Source organism: Chelonia mydas, chromosome 1 (genome assembly GCF_015237465.2).
Source record: "Chelonia mydas isolate rCheMyd1 chromosome 1, rCheMyd1.pri.v2, whole genome shotgun sequence".
NCBI classification, from domain to species: Eukaryota; Metazoa; Chordata; order Testudines; family Cheloniidae; genus Chelonia; species Chelonia mydas.
Genome location: NC_057849.1, coordinates 248,768,136 through 248,787,205, shown reverse-complemented (window position 1 = coordinate 248,787,205; position 19,070 = coordinate 248,768,136). Strand labels below are relative to the sequence as shown.

General features: G+C 41.8%; 1 protein-coding gene across 1 annotated transcript in view; it reads left to right on the top strand.

Moving 5' to 3' along the window:
- The window catches only part of LOC119565262, a 122,200-nt gene that overhangs the window by 90,045 nt on the left and 13,085 nt on the right, over positions 1 to 19,070 (top strand). Inside the window, exon 11 of the mRNA XM_043541908.1 lies at positions 7,115 to 7,184. Coding sequence (XP_043397843.1) covers positions 7,115 to 7,184 — 70 coding nt within the window. The remainder of the gene's footprint in view (positions 1 to 7,114; positions 7,185 to 19,070) is intronic.

The following is a 19,070-nucleotide window of genomic DNA, read 5'->3' as shown; positions in this document are numbered from 1 at the left end:
AAAGCAGTGGATGTGTTGTTCCTTGAGTTTAGCAAAGCTTTTGACACGGTCTCCCACAGTAGTCTTGCCAGTAAGGTAAAGAAGTATGGGCTGGATGAATGGACAATAAGGTGGATAGAAAGCTGGCTAGATTGTCGGGCTCAAGGGGTAGTGATCAATGGTTCCATGTCTAGTTGGCAGCCGGTATCAAGTGGAGTGCTCCAAGGGTCGGTCCTCGGGCCGGTTTTATTCAATATCTTCATTAATGATCTGGAGGATGGTGTGGATTGCACCCTCAGCAAGTTTGCAGATGACACTAAACTGGGAGGAGAGGTAGATATGCTGGAGAGTAGGGAAAGGATACAGAGGGCCCTAGACAAATTAGAGGATTGGGCCAAAAGAAATCTGATGAGGTTCAACAAGGACCAGTGCAGAGTCCTGCACTTAGGATGGAAGAATCCCATGCACCGTTAAAGACTAGGGACCGAATGGCTAGGCAGCAGTTCTGCAGAAAAGGATCTAGGGGTTACAGTGGATGAGAAGCTGGATATGAGTCAACAGTGTGCCCTTGTTGCCAGGAAGGCCAATGGCATTTTGGGATGTATAAGTAGGGGCATTGCCAGCAGATCGAGGGACGTGATCGTTCCCCTCTATTCGACATTGGTGAGGCCTCATCTGGAGTACTGTGTCCAGTTTTGAGCCCCACACTACAAGAAGGATGTGGAAAAATTGGAAAACGTCCAGCGGAGGGCAACAAAAATGATTAGGGGACTGGAACACATGACTTATGAGGAGAGGCTGAGGGAATTGGGATTGTTTAGTCTGCGAAAGAGAAGAGTGAGGGGGGACTTGATAGCTGCTTTCAACTACCTGAAAGGGGTTCAAAAGAGGATGGATCTCAGTTGGATGGATCTCAGACTGTTCTCAGTGGTAGCAGATGACAGAACGAGGAGTAATGGTCTCAAGTTGCAGTGGGGGAGTGGGGGGTCTCAAGTTGCAAGTTAGGTTGGATATTAGGAAAAACTTTTTCACTAGGAAGGTGGTGAAACACTGGAATGGGTTACCTAGGGAGGTGGTGGAATCTCCTTCCTTAGAAGTTTTTAAGGCTTGACAAAGTCCTGGCTGGGATGATTTAGTTGGGGATTGGTCCTGCTTTGAGCAGGGGGTTGGACTAGATGACCTCCTGAGGTCCCTTCCAACCCTGATATTCTATGATTCTAATAATGCTAACAACTTATTTTTTTCCTTTTTGTTAAGTATATTAATTCTGCAACTCCAGACAGGCCTCCAAACTCTCACTGGGTACAAATGTTTGACTTTCTATAATGTGTATGGTGGGTTTTTTTAAAGCTAAAGGGGCCTGAAAAATCATGAGATCCAGAACGTGAACTTTTTAAACTTATTGGAACTCAGACATTCATTAACAGAGTGTCAAACATTTCTTGAAACTCAGAAAATTCAAGCTTTGCTAAGATATTATGTGCTGAATATTCAGAGCAGATACCCTGTTTTTTTCATACAAGACAAAGAGGTTGAGCTCCTGCTTTAAGTGTAAAATTGAACCTAACTTTAACTGTGGTAATACAATGGGTTCATCACATAATGGATCAATGTATTATGAACCAAATCCGCTGAGCCCACCAACTTCTTCTGACTTGCCTCAGCAGGTGGACTTGGTGAAGAGGGTGCTCCAAGAGGTAGATAAACCTCCTTTTTGTGGGGTTTTAGGGAATAAATATAGGTTTATTTTCCATTTCCCCCAATTCCATTCTGCTCCATCCTTGTTGCCTCTAAGGCCACATTACGTAGGGCAGTGTGGGGATGCCTCACATTATCTGGGCTCTGTAGGATGATCAACTCCTGCCCACCACTGTGCAGCAGAATCACACCGTTTCTCTGCATCTAGGGAACAGAATGACATTTGGGACCTACTAGCCTACATGGAAACTGAGAAATTATTTTTCATGCAAGAATTGATTATGGCACAGTGGGAGCTACCCCATTGTTAAGTTTGACACTGGCTTCCCACTAAAAGCCCAATTCCCAGCCCCTATGAACTTCCCCCCTGCAACTGGGCTGGAGAGAGGTGTACGGCCACAGGGGAAAGCAGAGACTTTTATGCACATTAGAAACCTAAAATGCTTATAATTTTCGAGATGCAAATCTTTGCATGATTAAAATTTTCCATCTGGTTCCCTCTCCTTTTCCTTCTGTGTAGAAGTCTCACAAACAGCCACATACTACCTATGGAGCTGCTGTTTGGAGCACCACTTTGGTCAGAATAATAAGATCATTCAGAGCAAGGGTTCCCAGTTTAAACTTTCAGAACTCTTTAAAAAAAAAAGACAAAACATCAAACAGGGAAATTCACAATAAAAATTATTCATTGAAAGGACATTAAAGGTGAAAGTGTTTCTACAGAGCAAGCTAACACCCACCAAAAATTAGTTTCTTTCAAAAAAAAAATCTGCTCCTTCAAACCTCCTGCCCCCCAAAAGGAGGCTGGAAACAAAGAGTTAATCTATTATTTATGTTGTGGTAGCCCCTAGGAGCCCCAGTCATGGACCAGGACCCCATTGTGCTCAGCAAGGTAGAAACCCAGAGCAAAACGATGATCCCTGCTTTGGGGAGTTTACAGTCTAAATAGTGGATGCAGCCAGTTCCTTGCCATACAACCCTTCATCGGTCACTCTTGCCACACCCAACTAACATCACCCACCCAACTTTAACTTTACCCCCTAACATTTGCAAAAATATGGGTGCATTTCAGAACAACCCAGTTGCCAGGAAATTGTATAATCTCTCATTCAAGGAATCCATTTCCAGTATGCAGTATCACTAACATATACTACATCATTACCTCCTGTGGAAAAACTACATAAATTAGTTGCTACAGAACTTAATTAACATAGTTAAAATACAAATTTGCAAGATCTGCATACAGTCCCAGAAAACTCCAAAGCCATACAATCAACACATTTCAAAATACCAAACACATCAGTCTTTCCAATGCTAATCATAACTATAGTCTTCTGCTTTACCAGCACATCACACAGTGAGAGAACTTGCAGTGCTCTGACTTAATTTCATTTGCCCGGTACTATATTTCTTTAGAAAACTTTCTTATGCATTTACTAAGCAATATATAAAATTAACAGTATAAATATCCAATAGCATATTTCCATGACATAGGACCTGCCATACCGAACCTACGGTCCTGCTGAGCCAGTGCCCTGTCTCCAGTAATGCTCAGTACCTCATGCTTCAGAAAGAAATTCAAGAAATCCAGTAGTCAGCAGTTACGAAATAACTTGCCCCAGGAAAAAAATTCTTGCTAACCCCATCAGATAGAGGTTGGTTTATGCCCTGGATCATGATGATTTATCTCCCTTCCAAACTCTTGCTTGTGAATCCTTACTGCTGTAATGCTGAATGTTCTCATTATCCATTGAAATGTCCGAAGACAAAGCAAACCAAAGGGCAAAACTAAGGTTGGATGGGCAATGTTATGTCAGGGAGGGTGATAGTGGGTGATGAAGAATTATATGGCAGAAGATGAACTGGCTGGATTCCTCATCTGTCCATTTGCAGACTTTAGTTGGTTAGCAGGTTTTTTTTTTAACCTAGTTTTTTTTTTTATAAAAAGAGTGTATTTATTTATTTTTAAAATGGATTCACATTCTGAACCTTGACACACTTTTAACAAAGTGTTTTTGTTTGTGAATATGTGAAAGAGCCTCAAATCAGTGTGATGACAATCTGTATAATACAAAGAACGAGACATGGTGCAAGCTTGAACTTGCTCAAAGCTGAGTAATGTTAGACTGTTATCTTGTCATTAAGAATTGCTTTGAGTCCCTATCTGTTCACCAACTCTAATTAATGATCATTTAACTGTACTGTCAGCCCTGTTTAAATCTGAGTGTTGCCAGTTGCTTCCTTCATCTGACCAGCCAATAGGAACTGGGGGAGTCATTCATGCATACCATTGTCCTAGTGGCTCTGGGCCTATAGCCTCCCAGTTTAATAGGGCATTCAGAGCTCATTAGTGAGGAAACACATCAGGAGTGACCGCGCCAGTGCCACACGTTGCAACTAATAGCCTTGCCGAACAGAATCGTTTCTGTTTCTGCTCACTTGTTGTTGAATCCTTTCAATGTCAACAAGTGGTCATGTCGGCAGGAGCCCGCCATTCTGCCCAACAATTTTATCCGTTGCTCTCCTGAGCCAGACTTGTGTCCTCCTTCATTGTTTGACCAACAATGGAGCCTGAGCAATCACAAAGGCTTCACAGCCATTCATCATCAGCTCACGAATTCTCTGGGCAAGGTTACCCGCCAAACTTTTGGGCCATCGTGTTGGCACAATGTGTGAATGCCCGTGAAATGCAAATAGTTTCTGTAGTTTACACTTTTGTTTCAAATTCATGGATGGGGGCGGGGGAGGGGGGAAGGGAACCCTGACGTAGCTCTGGCTAAAAGGAAAATAAGATTCTGTAGAAGCAGGATATGAAACAAGGACAGAGCAATTGGAAAGTGAGGTGTAATGGGGAGTGGTCCAATCTCTCAGAAATAAATGACACAGGGGTAAGCGTAAGTGGGGGAAGGTCTCATCATGCTTTTGGCTGAGAATTCTCTTATGACTTGCCTGCTGCATGAGGAAGCACAGATAGCTCCCATGTAGCAGGACTCCAGGAGTACAGTCTCCTTTCACAGGCTCCTCAGATGCTTTCCCTTATTTCCAGTCATGGTAATAGTTAACATTTCATTTGTATTTATTGGAAACTTGGCTGGTAAAAGGCATATTCAGAAATCTATCACTGTTTTTTATGTTTTTGTATTATGGCAGGACTTAGGGGCCCCATTGAGGTAGACATTGTACAAATATGTATTAGGACAGCCCCTGCCCAAAGGTGCCGAAATAGACAAGAAAGGGAAATGGGGAGTATTATTATCCCCATTTTCAACATGGGAAATTGAGGTACAAAGATTAAGTGACTTGTCCAAGGTCACATAGTCCGTGGTAGATAGAGTAACCACCTTTGTTGAGTGGAAATAAGGGAAAACCCTATGAAAAATAAGGGACAACGCTTTATTTTAAGGGACATTTTAGGGAAACATCATTTCCCTTAGCATATCGTGTTTTTCTCTCAAGTGTACATTTCTCCTGCCCTCAAATATACAGTGAAATTATCATAAGCTTCATTTAATGTTTAAAATGTTTATCAGTTTTAATACATTTCAATACATCTTAAAATAAGTGATGTGTGGTCACCCTAAGGGACAAATAAAGGACGCTCCCTTAAAATAATGGATGGGTGGTCACCCCCGTGGCAGAGCCAAGAATTGACATCAGATCTCTTGTGTCCTAGTGCAATGTCTTTACTGCAAGACCATCCTTCCTTCCCTAGGTGTAAAGGATATGGCCTTTTCCTAGGACTTCAGGATATGGCCCTACAAGAGGGAAATGAGATTTTGGTTATTTAGGCGCATGGGGAAGTTTCTTCAGATATGTCACCGTCTCTGTATTTTGCTCTCACAAAACAAGAAATTAAGAATGGACCTGACCTGTTCAGAATAAAGACAAAGGTGAATTTGCCTGGCACTGAGAGATCCAGTATGTGAAACACCTAGACTACACAGAAAAGGTTTGCTGGGATAGTTGTATCGGCAAACCTTCTTTGTGTAGATGCAGCTTACATCAGTTCCCTGAACAACATAAGCTATAACAGCAAAAGCACTTTTTGCCAGTTTAATGGATCCAAACTAGGACTTTTGCTGATATTAAAAATGTCACACACAAAAGTATTGCATCCCGGACTGACATTACTATACCAGCAAAAGTTTTAAGTGTAGACCTGGTCTGTTTTCTTCCCCTCCGTGCTGGTAAGAACTTTGTTAGCCTATATTTGCAGAGCTAGTTTTATGTAATAATTGCAAATCAAGAACAAAAGTCCCAACATGCCAATTTACCACTTATTGGATTGGTTGCATCGAGACCTGGCAGTAAGTATGGGTCTCAGTTACAAGAGGTGGATGGGTGTACTGTACAAAGAGTTGCTGTCTATCATATCGTTGCAACCTGGAATTGGAAGATAATAGGCCTGATTCTTGATGCTGTTACACTAGCTTTAATGCTGATGTATCTTCACTGATTTCAGCAGAGTTACACGAAACTGATGTTACACTCAGACAAGTTTCTCCTCCTACAGTGTTGTCAGTCAGGAATACTCCACAAAGCACGATGTCCATGATTTGCTTCACAGCAGTTTGTAGTCACCCTGTAAATTCATGGGCCAGATTTTTCTCTGAAACAACAGGGAAATCTGAAAGAATGCCACCGACTTCAGTGGAGCTACTCTGATTTACATCATTGTAAGAGGGAGGGGAGTCAGCACACTTGTGTGAGTTTAGCTTCCAGTTTGTCTAGTCATTACTATGTAACAGGGTTAGATGAGTCTTTGTTGGCAGTGAAATCTTTTTTGACATATGCAAGAATTTTGTTGTTGGCAGGAAAATCTTTTTTGATGTACAGCAGAATAAATACAAAAATCTCAGTTACTATAGGCCCCAATTCAGCAAAGCACTTAAGCACATACTTAAGTCCTTTGTTGAATTAGGAACTTGGGCCCAGATCCTCAAATGTATTTTGGGTCCTAACTACCACTGATATCAATAGAAGTTATCCAAAATACCTTTGAGGATCTGGACCTTAGTATATGGGCAAAATCCTGCCCTGAATTAAGTAGATCAGAATAAAATTTGACCTTATGGGTCACATTTTGTCCTCAGACACCTATCCAGCTTCCATTTACTTCAATGGAAGTACTGAAAGCATACCCAGAGGAACCAAGGGCAGAATACGAGTGGTACATGCTGAACTTTAATGCTAACTGGAGTTGGACCCAACTTCGGCTGGGACAGTTGTTCAAATCCAAAAGTTTTACTTCAGGATCATCTGTAGTGATATGTGAAGAAATCAATTAGAAAATGATAGAGAATAAAATGGAATTTGACATCTGTAGTTTATTTCTTTTTTTCTAAGGAGCACTAAAGAGTTTAGAGACCATCAAGAAAAAGTATAATCATGTTACGTAAAGTGCCTCTTTTTTATTTCTGTTGTTGATATTTTGCAGCAATTTTATGAGAGCATTGATTGGCCGCATGGATTTTAAAGCCTTGGAACTGAAAATGTACAATGCTAGGGTAAGTGAACCTTTCTATTGTACTTTAAAAATACCCAGTCTTCTAGAACGAGGAAACCCCACTTTCATTGTTAGGTGGCCACCCTGGATTTGCTATAGATCTTTGTAACTGGATTTGAGATCCACTCTTAGGCCCAATCCTGCAAAGATTTAAACGTGCATAACCTTACACCCATGAGTAGTCTCCTTGAATTCAGTGGGGCTGCTCATTTGGTTAAAGTTAAGCATGTGCTTACTGAATTGGGACCAGGATACTTATTATTTTGTGGGATTGAGCCCAAAGTTACACACATGTAGACTGGGGACTAATTGAAGGTAAATCAGATGTAACTCAGTGGGTATGATAACTCAGCAGAATGTGTGTGTTCCTAGCTTATTATTTTGAAAGTTTACTTGTGTTTCATAGCTTTAAATCACATCTAGATGTAGAGTATTTGGCCAAGTACAGTAAATGATGGAAAGCCCATCACTTTAATAGTTTAAAACAATACTAGGAAAAAAGCATTGGAACATATCCTCTAGGGAAGAACCCTGCCGGATGGTGTGTTAAACAGCCAAGTGGATCTTATCTATTTCTTAGCCCTGGTCTACACTGGGGAGGGGGGGATCGATCTAAGTTACGCAACTTCAGCTATGTGAATAACATAGCTGAAGTCGACGTACTTAGATCTACTCACCGCGGTGTCTTCACTGCGGTGAGTCGACTGCTGACGGTCCCCCGTCGACTCTGCCTGTGCTTCTCGGCCTGGTGGAGTACAGGAGTTGACGGGAGAGTGCTCGGGGATCGATTTATCGTGTCTAGACTAGATGCACTAAATCGACCCCCCCGCTGGATCGATCGCTGCCCACCGATCCGGCAGGTAGTATACGCATACCCTTAGAGTCATATATGCCCTCATTGTTGTAGCAGCTGTACATCTCACAGTAATTAACATACTTATTCTCTCAACACCCCTATGAGGTAGGGCAGTGCTATTATCCCCATTTTACAGATGGGGAACTGAGGCACAGAAACAGACTAAGTGATTTGCCCAAGGTCACACAGGTAGCAGGGAATTGAACCCATGTCTCCTGAGTCCTGGCTAGTACCCTAACCACTAGTGCCCCAACCACTGTAAGTCCTAAGTCCTGTAATTTTAATGTATCTTATATACAAAAAACTACATTAAAAAGATGTTAAGGATGCAAAGTCAAGCACAGCAAAGTTAGGAAATGTCAGAATTGAGGTCCCTAATCCCCTAGGCTTGAGAGCCCAAGCTCCAGCCTAAGCTGTAACATCCACACTGCTATTTTCAGTGCGCTGGCTCAAATGCTGCTAGCACAAGTCTGTCTACCCAGGCCGGGAGGCTCACTCCCAGCTGCATACCCTGACTGGCCAGAGGCACCAACAAGGCAAGATGCTTACTGAGGCTATGTCTACACTACTGCCAGATCAGTGCTCCAGCGGTCGATGCACCAGGGGTCGATTTAGCGGGTCTAGTGAAGACCTGCCAAATAGACTGCAGATCGCTCTCTGGTCGACCCTGATACTCCATCCCGAACGAGAAGAGTAGGGTAAGTCAACCCAGCACGGTGTAGACACTGCAGTAAGTCGACCTAAGCTATGTTGACTCCGGGCTACATTGTTCACGTAGCTGGAGTTGTGTAACTTAGGTTGACTTATTGCGAAAGTGTAGACATATCCTGAGTGGCAGCCAGGCTGTGTGAGCCCCGGTACAAAAGGGTGGCTGGCTGAAAAAAGGACCCGTTTGCTCACCACAGTTGAGCCAGCTCAGTTCAAATCCTGAGTATGCTCCTCAAAACAGGGGGAAGTGTCTATGGCTGCTTTTGTGGCTCACAAATATGGAGCTCATTTTGCCTGCCTCACCTTCTAAGGATCTGATTCTATTTTCATTCATGTAAGAGTAACTCAGGACTAACTCCAACTACACTGATGGAATTATCTAAGTGAAAAACCAGCAGAAATGCGAGAAAAATCAGACCCTACGCTTCTGCTGGGACATTTTGTTGCATGGCATTAATTGTCTCGTTTGTAGGGCAAGTAAACCTAAAGAATAGCCCACCCTTGTTGATCACTCTACCATTAAACTAATAGCATATGGTTTTTGTCTTGGGATCATCCAACATCTTACAAAGGCAGTGATGCTGGGCAGTTACTAGGCAGCTTTTGTATGCTTTGGGGATGAGGGGAGATGGTATGTTAATAGATTTCCTTGGGGATCTCTTAGAAGGGTAATTTAATTGTTTAAATTAAATTTTGGGCCCCTGTCACAAATCATTACCTTGTCTTTTATCCATCTATCCTCTTGTTCAAACTGGTATGACATGAACACTGACCTCTATTAGCGTGAATCCCTTCATAGGTTTTTAACTCATAACCCTCACTAATAATGGGTAAGTGACCCATCAGTGGTTTAAAAATCATGAAAAAAACAGCTTTTTTCTCTAGTTACAAACATTATTTTCAGCCAAGATTGCAAAACTTATTTATTTGGATTAAAGGGACAAAAAATAATGTCTATGTTTTTTGAAACGTGGGCAGAAAAATTACTCAAAAGTAACATGTAATTTGGGGTTTTTTCCTAAATATTCATATTCTGATTACTTTCAAACTCAGTCTGGGTGAATTAAAGATGTTTAGTTAACAGTCATCTTAGTCTGTATAGATGTATTTTTCTCCATCGTTTTTCAACATTTTAGAATTTTAAATATTTGTTTTAAATTTTTTAAAACTTTAATTTGAAGAATTGTGCAGCAGCCCTTTGATCAAAGAAAGGGAGGTAGAAGGACCTCCTCCCAGCTATGTCTCAGCTCCTTCCTCCCTGCTCATTTCCTGGTATTGTCTCTCCTCTCCTGCTGTGCATACTACATACTCCCACTCCCCAAATTGATCCCCACAACTTCTCACCAGAGTGCCACTGCACAGCAATCCAGTCAGATGACACTTCTCTTACTCAGTTCCACCCACCTACCTCCCTGTTCTCACTTACCATCCCTACTAGGTACCCTCTTTCCCCCCAGTGGCCTCTCTATCTTTCCCACAGCTTCCTGCCCCTACACTTTTGCTCTTGTCTATCACTTCATTTGTACAGGCTCTCCAAAGTCCTGCACAAAGGAACTAATATCTGCCTTAAGGCAGGAGATGAGAATTCCCCTATAAGTGGGGAAACCTGAGCTGGCATAGGGTGGGCTAAGAGTGAGAAGAAAGATGTGTTGGGGCAGGGTCAGAACTTAATGTCCTTGGTGATCCTGGTTAGTGGAGTGGCTCCTTGAGGGCTGTTCTCCATCAGCACAAGTTAGAGCTGCCCAGAAGCTGCACTAACTTGATCCACAAGTTGATTCAGCCTCTGATCAGGATTAGGACTGGGGGTGGGTAGGGGTGTAGAAATATGGGTGCAAAGCCTCCTATTTGTTATTGCTCAAAGTGAGGGCTCAAGTGTTTGATTTGCATACCCAGGCAGTGAGGCACTTCATATTAGTGGATGCTTGAAAAGTTTGACCAAAAGGATTATGATTCTTTATGAGTAGGGTTTCTAAATGTGCTCAGCATTGGCCTAACCCTACCCCCACTGAAGTAACACTGAGTGCTTTTGAATATCCCACCCCATATTATGGTAGAGCTCAAAGCCCCCAAGCAGGCTTGGGACCACATTTGTGCTAGGCCACAGTATAAATACACAGTAAGAGACAGACCTCGCTGCAACAAATTTAGAATCCAAAAAGCCAAACAGAGACAAAGGGGTGGGAAGCAGGAAAAAACATACAAACAAGTTAGTCTGGGTGATACTATTGAGCACATATTATTAGTTCCATCTTTTTGTTATTTATTTATACATTTGTAATGATGTTGTGATCTATTTTTGTATTCCCACTCTCACTAAAACATACTTAAAAACTGAGTTCTGTTAAATTGAGGACCCCTGCCCCCCCCCCATTGGAATATACAGTCACAGAAAATAAAGTTACAACCACAATTCATAGCTTAACAATTATGGCACTTTGGGGCCTGATCCCTCTGTGTTCTACCTCTCTGTATACAGTAGTTGTCTTCTTATAATGGCAGCCATCACATTTGTATCTGTGTTCCCAAGGCAAAAGGAGTTTTGCCGTTGACATCAGAGTGAGCAGAATCAGGCCTGTTGTTCATAAAATCATATCTTTGGTAGCTTAGACCCATTAAATGCAGCTCTTAGAAATTTCTTTAATTTAAAATTTAAATTAAAAAAATGTTTACTGGTCTTTCTGATACTTCATCACAAAAAATGCTTCAAATCAAAAATGCTTTTTGGGAGCAAACCAAGTTCTGCTTTGTTGATTGTTCCACCTCTCAAAAGTGCTCAGGGCAGTTACTGACATGGCATCTATCTCAGGTTCTGTGGATGGCATTCAACCCCTAAATGCCCTTATAACAACATTCTTTTATATTCTGGTATTTGACAAACTAATAGAGTAGTGGTAATATAAAGACATTTTTGAAACAGTGAAAAATACTTTCTTCCTTCAGGATTGTCTATTAATATTAGCAGAAGCTATTGCACATTGTTCTGTTTTATTAGGCAACAGGACAAAATTCCTTCTAGGAAGCTTAATATCTCTCTATCATTTTGAAGTGAAAACTTCTAATTTAAAATATAAGGTATAGGGGATCCTTCCAAGTCCTGCAAACCCTTGCTTATGTGAGTAAGGATTTGCAGGATTAGGCTTTGGTTATTGAAGATCAATATGAAAAATGCTTTCATTAATTTTAAAAGAGAAGCCAGGAGAATATGGCACTTCAGTAGGAAAAGCTGTGGACTTGGTCAAAAGTTGGAATTAAGAGGAATGTTCCTTTAAAAATATTAGTGTATTATTTTGTACTTCAGGGCAGTCTTTCTTGCTGTATATAACACGATTCTGGTTGCTAGATGAGTAATGATGTGAAGGTTTTGTTTTGTTCTTTTTGATCGTAAAGCAGGAGTGCTTTCTTTTTGATAAAGAGCCTGTAGTTTGCCTCTCTGTTTTCTTCCTCAATTCCAGTGAAATAGTATCTGTTTCCTCCTATTGCTGTCCGAGATACCATAATACCAAATGGGCATTAGGCGTAGGAAATCAGAGAGGATTTTCTATCACCCCTATGGAAGTGTTTGTTCTTGTATCTTTTCTTAAAAATACCCTTCCAACTTCACAGAATAGTAAACCTGAGACACAGATTCAAGAGCCAGACAGTTGAATGAACAGGATAATCGGGGTATTTTTGACAGGTGCGGGAGCCTGCCTATAGTTGGCATATAATCATTACCATTTTAATAAGGCTCTAATAGGGGGGCTGATAATTCAATGGGGTGTGAAGATCTTAATTCAACTCCCAATCCCACATGAATGTGCTAGAATTTGTGTGCTTTGTTTTTCTCTTTTGTACCCCTGAATGCCAATAATTACTGGCTATAGATTCAGAAATTCTTAGAACTGGAAGCTAAATGAGCTCTCCTAATACTGCGCAAGAATGTCAATACTCATAAATAAAAGAGGAAGCAAGTGTGTTTTTTTATTTTTTGTATTATCCTTGTGGCACTACAAAGGTTCTGCTTCTTAAGTGGTTTGGCTTGTAGCATGAATAAGGCCATGAATGTTTCTAAAAACATAGAACTCTCTCTTTTTTGTCTCAGAAAAAAGTTATAGATAGTGTGAGGATAGTTTTTGAAAAATTAGTGTTTTCTAATGGCTTTTTTGTTTGTTTTTTGTTGTTTTTGTTTTTGACATATTTCAGATGTGTGTCTCTCTCCATTCTGTATTGATTTAGCAATTGTTCACAGTTTATCTGGCATCTACAATCTACTAACTATTCAAAGAAAAAATGTATCTAGCAAGCTATTGAAAAGATAAGGTACAGTCAAGGTATATGATCAAAACATATCAAATCTATGAAATGATGCAGAACCATATTTTTATAGGAGCCTTTAATGCCCAAACATTAAATTCAATAGATTTATTCCATTCAGATGATTCACAGATTCCAAGGCCAGAAGGTACCATTGTGACCATCTTGTCTGACCTCCTGTACAGGCCACAGAACTTCCCCAAAGTAATTCCTAGGGCAGATCTTTTATAAAAACATCCAATCTTGATTTTAAAATTTAAAGTGATGGAGAATGCACAATGACCCTTGCCTTGGTAAATTTTTCCAGTGGTTAATTACTCTGACCATTAAAAATGTACTCATTAATTATACTCTGAATTTGTCTAGCTTCAACTTCCAGCCATAGTTTCTCTGCTAGATTAAAGAGCCCATTATTAAATATTTGTTCCCCACGTGGATTTACAGACTGTGATCAAGTCACCCCCTTAACTTTCTCTTTGTTAAGCTAAATAGACTCGTTGAGTTTAGCACTACAAGGCAGGTTGTCTAATCCTTTAATCATTCTCCTGGCTCTTCTCTGAACCCTCTCCAATTTATCAACATCCTTCTTGAATTGTGGGCACCAGAACAGGACACAGTATTCCAACAGCAGTTGAACCAGTGCCAACTATAGAGGTAAAATAACACCGCTACTTCTACTTAAGATTCCCCTGTTCATACATCACAGCTGCCGCCGCTACCCTAGGGCTCCAGCAGCGGGGCTCTGGCAGCGATTTAAAGGGCCAGGGGCTCCAGCCACTGCCGGGAGCCTAGGGCCCTTTTTAAATTGAGGCCTGGGGAAGCTGCCCCCTGCCAGTACAGTCAGCTGTGTACCGGCTCTTGCCGGTACGCCGAACCGTACCAGACCGGCTTACTTTCACCACTGCCGATGGCCCCATTTCAGCAAAGCTAATAAACTTAAGTCCTTCCCTATTCGTGACAGTACTTAACCATAAGCACTGAGTGTCCTACTGAATTAAAAGGATAATAAGCCAATATTTAAACATTTTGCTGGATGAGGCCTAGAGAAACTGAGTCCTAAATGTATATAGTGCTGTGGGGGATGGGAGTGGAAGGGATGGGGGAAGATCCCTGCACAACCCTTCTGCATCCAGAACCAGCATCTGCCACCCAGCAATCCTCAGCCAAACCAGCCAAGGACTCTTGCCATGTCCTCAATCCTACAAGTCTTTTCAGCCATATATTGCATGGTATGTTCATGATGAACAAATAAAAAGATAAACAAATGCGCTTTATACATTATAGGAACAGGAAATAACTGGGGTGGATGAACTGCTTCAGGAAAACCAGCCCAGGCCTTTGCCCCAAACTGAAATGAAATTTTTTTTGGACGTTTGGAACTCTGGTTTATCTTTCTCTCTTTTGGTTTTTGTTTTGTTTTGTTTTTCATTAGAATTTACAGCTCCTTTGCACTTTCTGGTTTCAGCTGGATCCAGAAATGGAACCACTGAAATATCACTGCAGAGGCTATTCACAATATTTCAACCCAGCAATCTGGCCAGGGCAAAGAAGTGAGAGATATCACAAGAAACCCTGTTCTAGTGGGGTTTCTGTAGAGATTAAAGAGACCCAGCAAACCATAGTTGGGGTGAATGCAAGACTCTTTATTTCCTGGTCACACAGACTCTTACCTCCCTGCAATAGGCACCCTTGTGGCAGCTCTAAACATTCACAATAGGACCACATCCCCCTTTCTGAGAAAGGAAGGGGGGTCATAAAACCTTTATTCAAACTTTACACTAAACAACAGCGTATCACAGGAATGAAATATCAACACAAAACAAGAACAAACAGCCCTGTGAAGGATAGGGTAGGCTGCCTGAACTTGCAGCCTTTGGTCAGGGGTTTATTCTCCCCATTTAAGACATTTGGCTGTTAGTTCTCTGACTTCCTTGATTCTCAAGATCTTATGTAAGCCTCCAGGAATGCAGGAGGCTGTCTTTCTCTTGCTAGATATCTCCTTGCAGGGAGAGGATCTGGAGGACATGCTGGTAGTTCTATGTGGGCAGGTGGGATGTTGTTCACAGGTTCATTCTCAGGGTAGTAATCAGGGTGTATTGGACCTCAACTTTCTTGCCATCAATAGCTCTTCGGGGCTGAATCCATTTGCAAAAGGTGTTTACTGGTATGCCAACAGGGGGAGGTGAGGATCTGAGGATTTAGAAAGAAGTTATTGTATTGTCTTCACAGAACAATCTGCTTCACCATTACTCAGAGGGAACTGTGGACTTTGTGTGAAATGAAATAAACCACAGGTATCTGCAAAACCTCTTAAAGGTCTCCGAGGAGAACTGAGGACCCTTGTCAGAGATGACTTGCCCGGGAATCCTGAAACAGGCAGGGACACAGGCTTTTTCCTCTCCACAACTGCACTTCAGGTGGTCTTGAGCAACCTGGCGACTTCAATGAATCTTGAGAAATAATCAGTCATCAAAAGATAGGTTTTATTATTCAAACAGCAAAAAATCCATTCTGATTTTCTGTCCTGGTCAGTCTGGTAGAGCAGATGGTGTTAGAGTTCTGGTGGCTTTCCTGCAAGCGCAAATATCACAGTTCTCAACTCTCTGTTGTAGTTCTTTGCTCAGCCCAGGCTGGGCTGTTTAGCTCTCTCCCTCCATTTTCTAATGCCTTGCTGTCCCTCATGCAGCGTGTCAAGGATTTTCGGTTGCATTTATGTAGGGATAACCAGTCTGGACCCCTTCAGCCATAGACCTTGGTTTATAGAAAGATCCAGAAAAACTGCCTGGGATGATTTCATAGAGGTTTCTGAATGTGCCTGTTTTATCCTGCCTTCTTTGCAATAAATCATGACTTGACTCAGGAGTTCATTTGCCTCTTGCCTCTTTTTCAGTTATTTCCAGAGTTCTTCAGTGCTTGGTAAAGTGGTCTGTATTGCATCTACAAAAGCTTCTATGAGCAACCCCTCCTGTTTAAACTTGCTGTGGTGTGTTTGATTTCAGGGCCTCGGAGGGTACATCAGCTGTGGCAAGATTCTTCCCAGGTCCATGAGCAACTGATTGTTGAAACCTCATGGGTCTCATTCAAAAATGTTGTATCTTAGGTGGTAACTCATCTAGGTTTTCTGACCCTAGAAGAGCAACTAACAGTTTGTGGTCAGTTTCCACATGAAATTTGATGCCCACTAGAAAGTCTCTGAAACATTCAGAAACCCATGTAGTGACTGGGGCTTCTTTTTCTATTTGTGTGTAGTGCTGCTCTGTATTGGTGGCTGCTCATGAGACATACACTACTGGGCACCACAGTGAAGGTGATTATTCCTAAAGGAAGACTGTCCATATCCCAGAAGATGAAGCATCATCTGGAACTGTGATGGATTTATTTGGCTTATATAGGGCCAAAACTGGTGGAGTTCTCAGCTTTTGCTTTAGTTCTCTGAATGCCCGACTCTGTTTAGTTCCCCAATAGCAAGAATTTTGTGGACTCAGGAGATCTTGCAATGGCTTTGACTTCTCCATTTCCCAGGTATATCACCAGGCCCATGAATCAGCATATTTCACCAACACTCTGTGGCTCTTTCATCTGGATAATCATTTACACTTTCTCTGGATCTGGTCTGACCCCTGTTCCATCAATGACCTGATCTAGAAACTTGACTCTGTCTTCTGGGAATTCACACTTGTCACTTAGCATTAAGTCTTTTTTCCCTAGTCCTTCCAGGACTCAAAAGAGACATTGGGTTTGAGTTGATCCGTATATAAGGATATCGTCCATTTGGAAGAGAATCCCTTCCAAACCCTCCAGGATTTGTGACATTTTGCTCTGGAAGTGTTCTGGAGCAGACAATATACCAAATGTTAGCCTAATGAAACAAAATCTTCCAAATGTGTGATGAAGTTCATAAGTAATGCAGATTCTGCAGCAAGGGTATCTGCCAAAAAATAGATTGGACATTAATTTTGGGAAGACTTTTCCTTCTCTGAATTGTCCAAAAGTGTGTTCAACAGAGAGCACATGTCACTCTCTACAGCCATTCTCATTGACCTTGGTGAGGTCTACGCAGATCCAAACCTTGTCATTTGGTTTTGGAACCACTACCATGCCAGCACACCATTCATTTGGGGGTATCTAGTCTGGAAATGACACCTATCTGGTATGAGCTCTGCTTTCATCCTGGGCATTAAAGAGAGGGAGACTCTCCTACATGTCATCAGAGCAAATGGCTTTACATTTATAGAAGTTTAATGTGGTATTCTCCCTCTGATTTCCACGTCTTGGAATAATTTGAGGGAACATCTTCCTGATCTCAGTTTCTAGGTCCATGGTAACTGGTTCTATCCTTATAACCAGGCCTAGGGATGTGATTGCTTGGCAGACAAGTAGACAAGTCCGTAGGCGACCTACAGTGTAAATGTCTTGGGATGTAATCTTCTTTCCAAGGTTTAAAATGGCCAAATGTTTTCCGTTCACATTTAATGGGGGCTGTCCTGAGACCTTCAATATGTTTTTTTGGCTCTTGAAGTGTTGGTGCTTTCATCCTCCTATGTAGTGATTTTGGATTCATTGTTATATCAGCACCTGTCTATCAGAAGTCTATTTCATTCTTTCCCAAGGCGATGGTGGTGATCCATGGTGGTTCTTTTTCATCATCTCCTATGGCTCCAAAGTGTGTGATCACAGTGTCTTTTGGATCATCTTCTTGAAAGACAGCTGCTACCATGCATTTAGCCTGGCAGAGTGCGACACAATGTCCCCTTTTTAGAAAATTCCTATATGCGCTATTCCTTGCTGGACAAAGCTCTTTGCTGTGACGGGATTTGCCACACCATATACGTTCTTTCATGCTCTTGTTTTATTCCTTTTCTTTACTCTTATTAGCCTAGCCCTCTCTGGATCCCTCTTGTGCTTGTACTGATCTGCATGGGTATTATTTCTGGGCATTCTGAGGCATTTTCCTCCTCATGTCTATGGTTTCTACAGGGGGTTCCTCCTCGAAGTTATTGCTGGGAAGAGTCTGTTGCTTATTTATGTACTGACTTTGGAGGACTACATTGTTGGCTGTCTCTAGTGTGTGGTTAAGATCATTTTAGAGTCTTTCTGAGAGTTGGTTGTGCCTCAGCCCTACAATGACACTATCTCTGATAAGTTCTTTACTCATTTCCCCAAGCAACAGTATTGAATGAAGTTGTACAGTGTTGTTCTGAAATCATTTCCTGACTCCCCTTCTCTTGCTTGTGTAAGTGAAATCATGCCTGCTCAAAAATTACCTTGTGGCATGGGATGAAATACTTATCCAGTTGTTCTTTAACAGTATTGAACTGTTTCCTCTGAGAAGCTGGGAGGCTTCTGGTCCCATTGTACAGAGCAAGGTATTCACTGGTTTCTTCTCTGATTGTTGGTCTAAACCAGAAGCCTGACAGAATATCTGGAATCAGAGTGGCCATCTGGCAAACTGGTGTTGTTGGGGGCCTAGCATTAGTGTCAGTGTCTCCTACTTTCCTACCCCCACTCCCCGTTGCAAAATCTGGACTCACCATAGCAGTTCTCTCTGAGCTGGGTTTTTCAGGCCTCTTTTCTGCCTGTTCTGCTGCTACCTCTGTGAAGCTGTTTTGGCTGGGCTGGAGGGCTTGCTTCTCTGTTTTCCTTTCCGTGATCTGTCAGAATTTTATTCAATCCCACTCTGACACTATGGAGAGATTACAGAGACCCAGCATACTGTGGTTGGTGTGAACAGAGCAAGACTGACTTCATTTCCTGTTTACACAAACTCTTAACTCCTTGCTTGCTCTCTTCCCCCTCATGGCAGCTCTAAACATTCACAGTAACCCACAGTTTCCACTCCAATTTCTCTCCTGCAAAGGCTCTGAGAAGCAGCCAGATCTTTAGATAATTATTCTGGTTGAACTGTACCTTTGAAGATTTGCCCACCCATAGGAATAAAGCCCCTCTTTTACCTGGGGAAAAATAGACTCTGTGGGAAGATCTTGTGAAGTTTCTCTTAGTCTCTTTATTCAGAAGATGTTATTTTTGTAT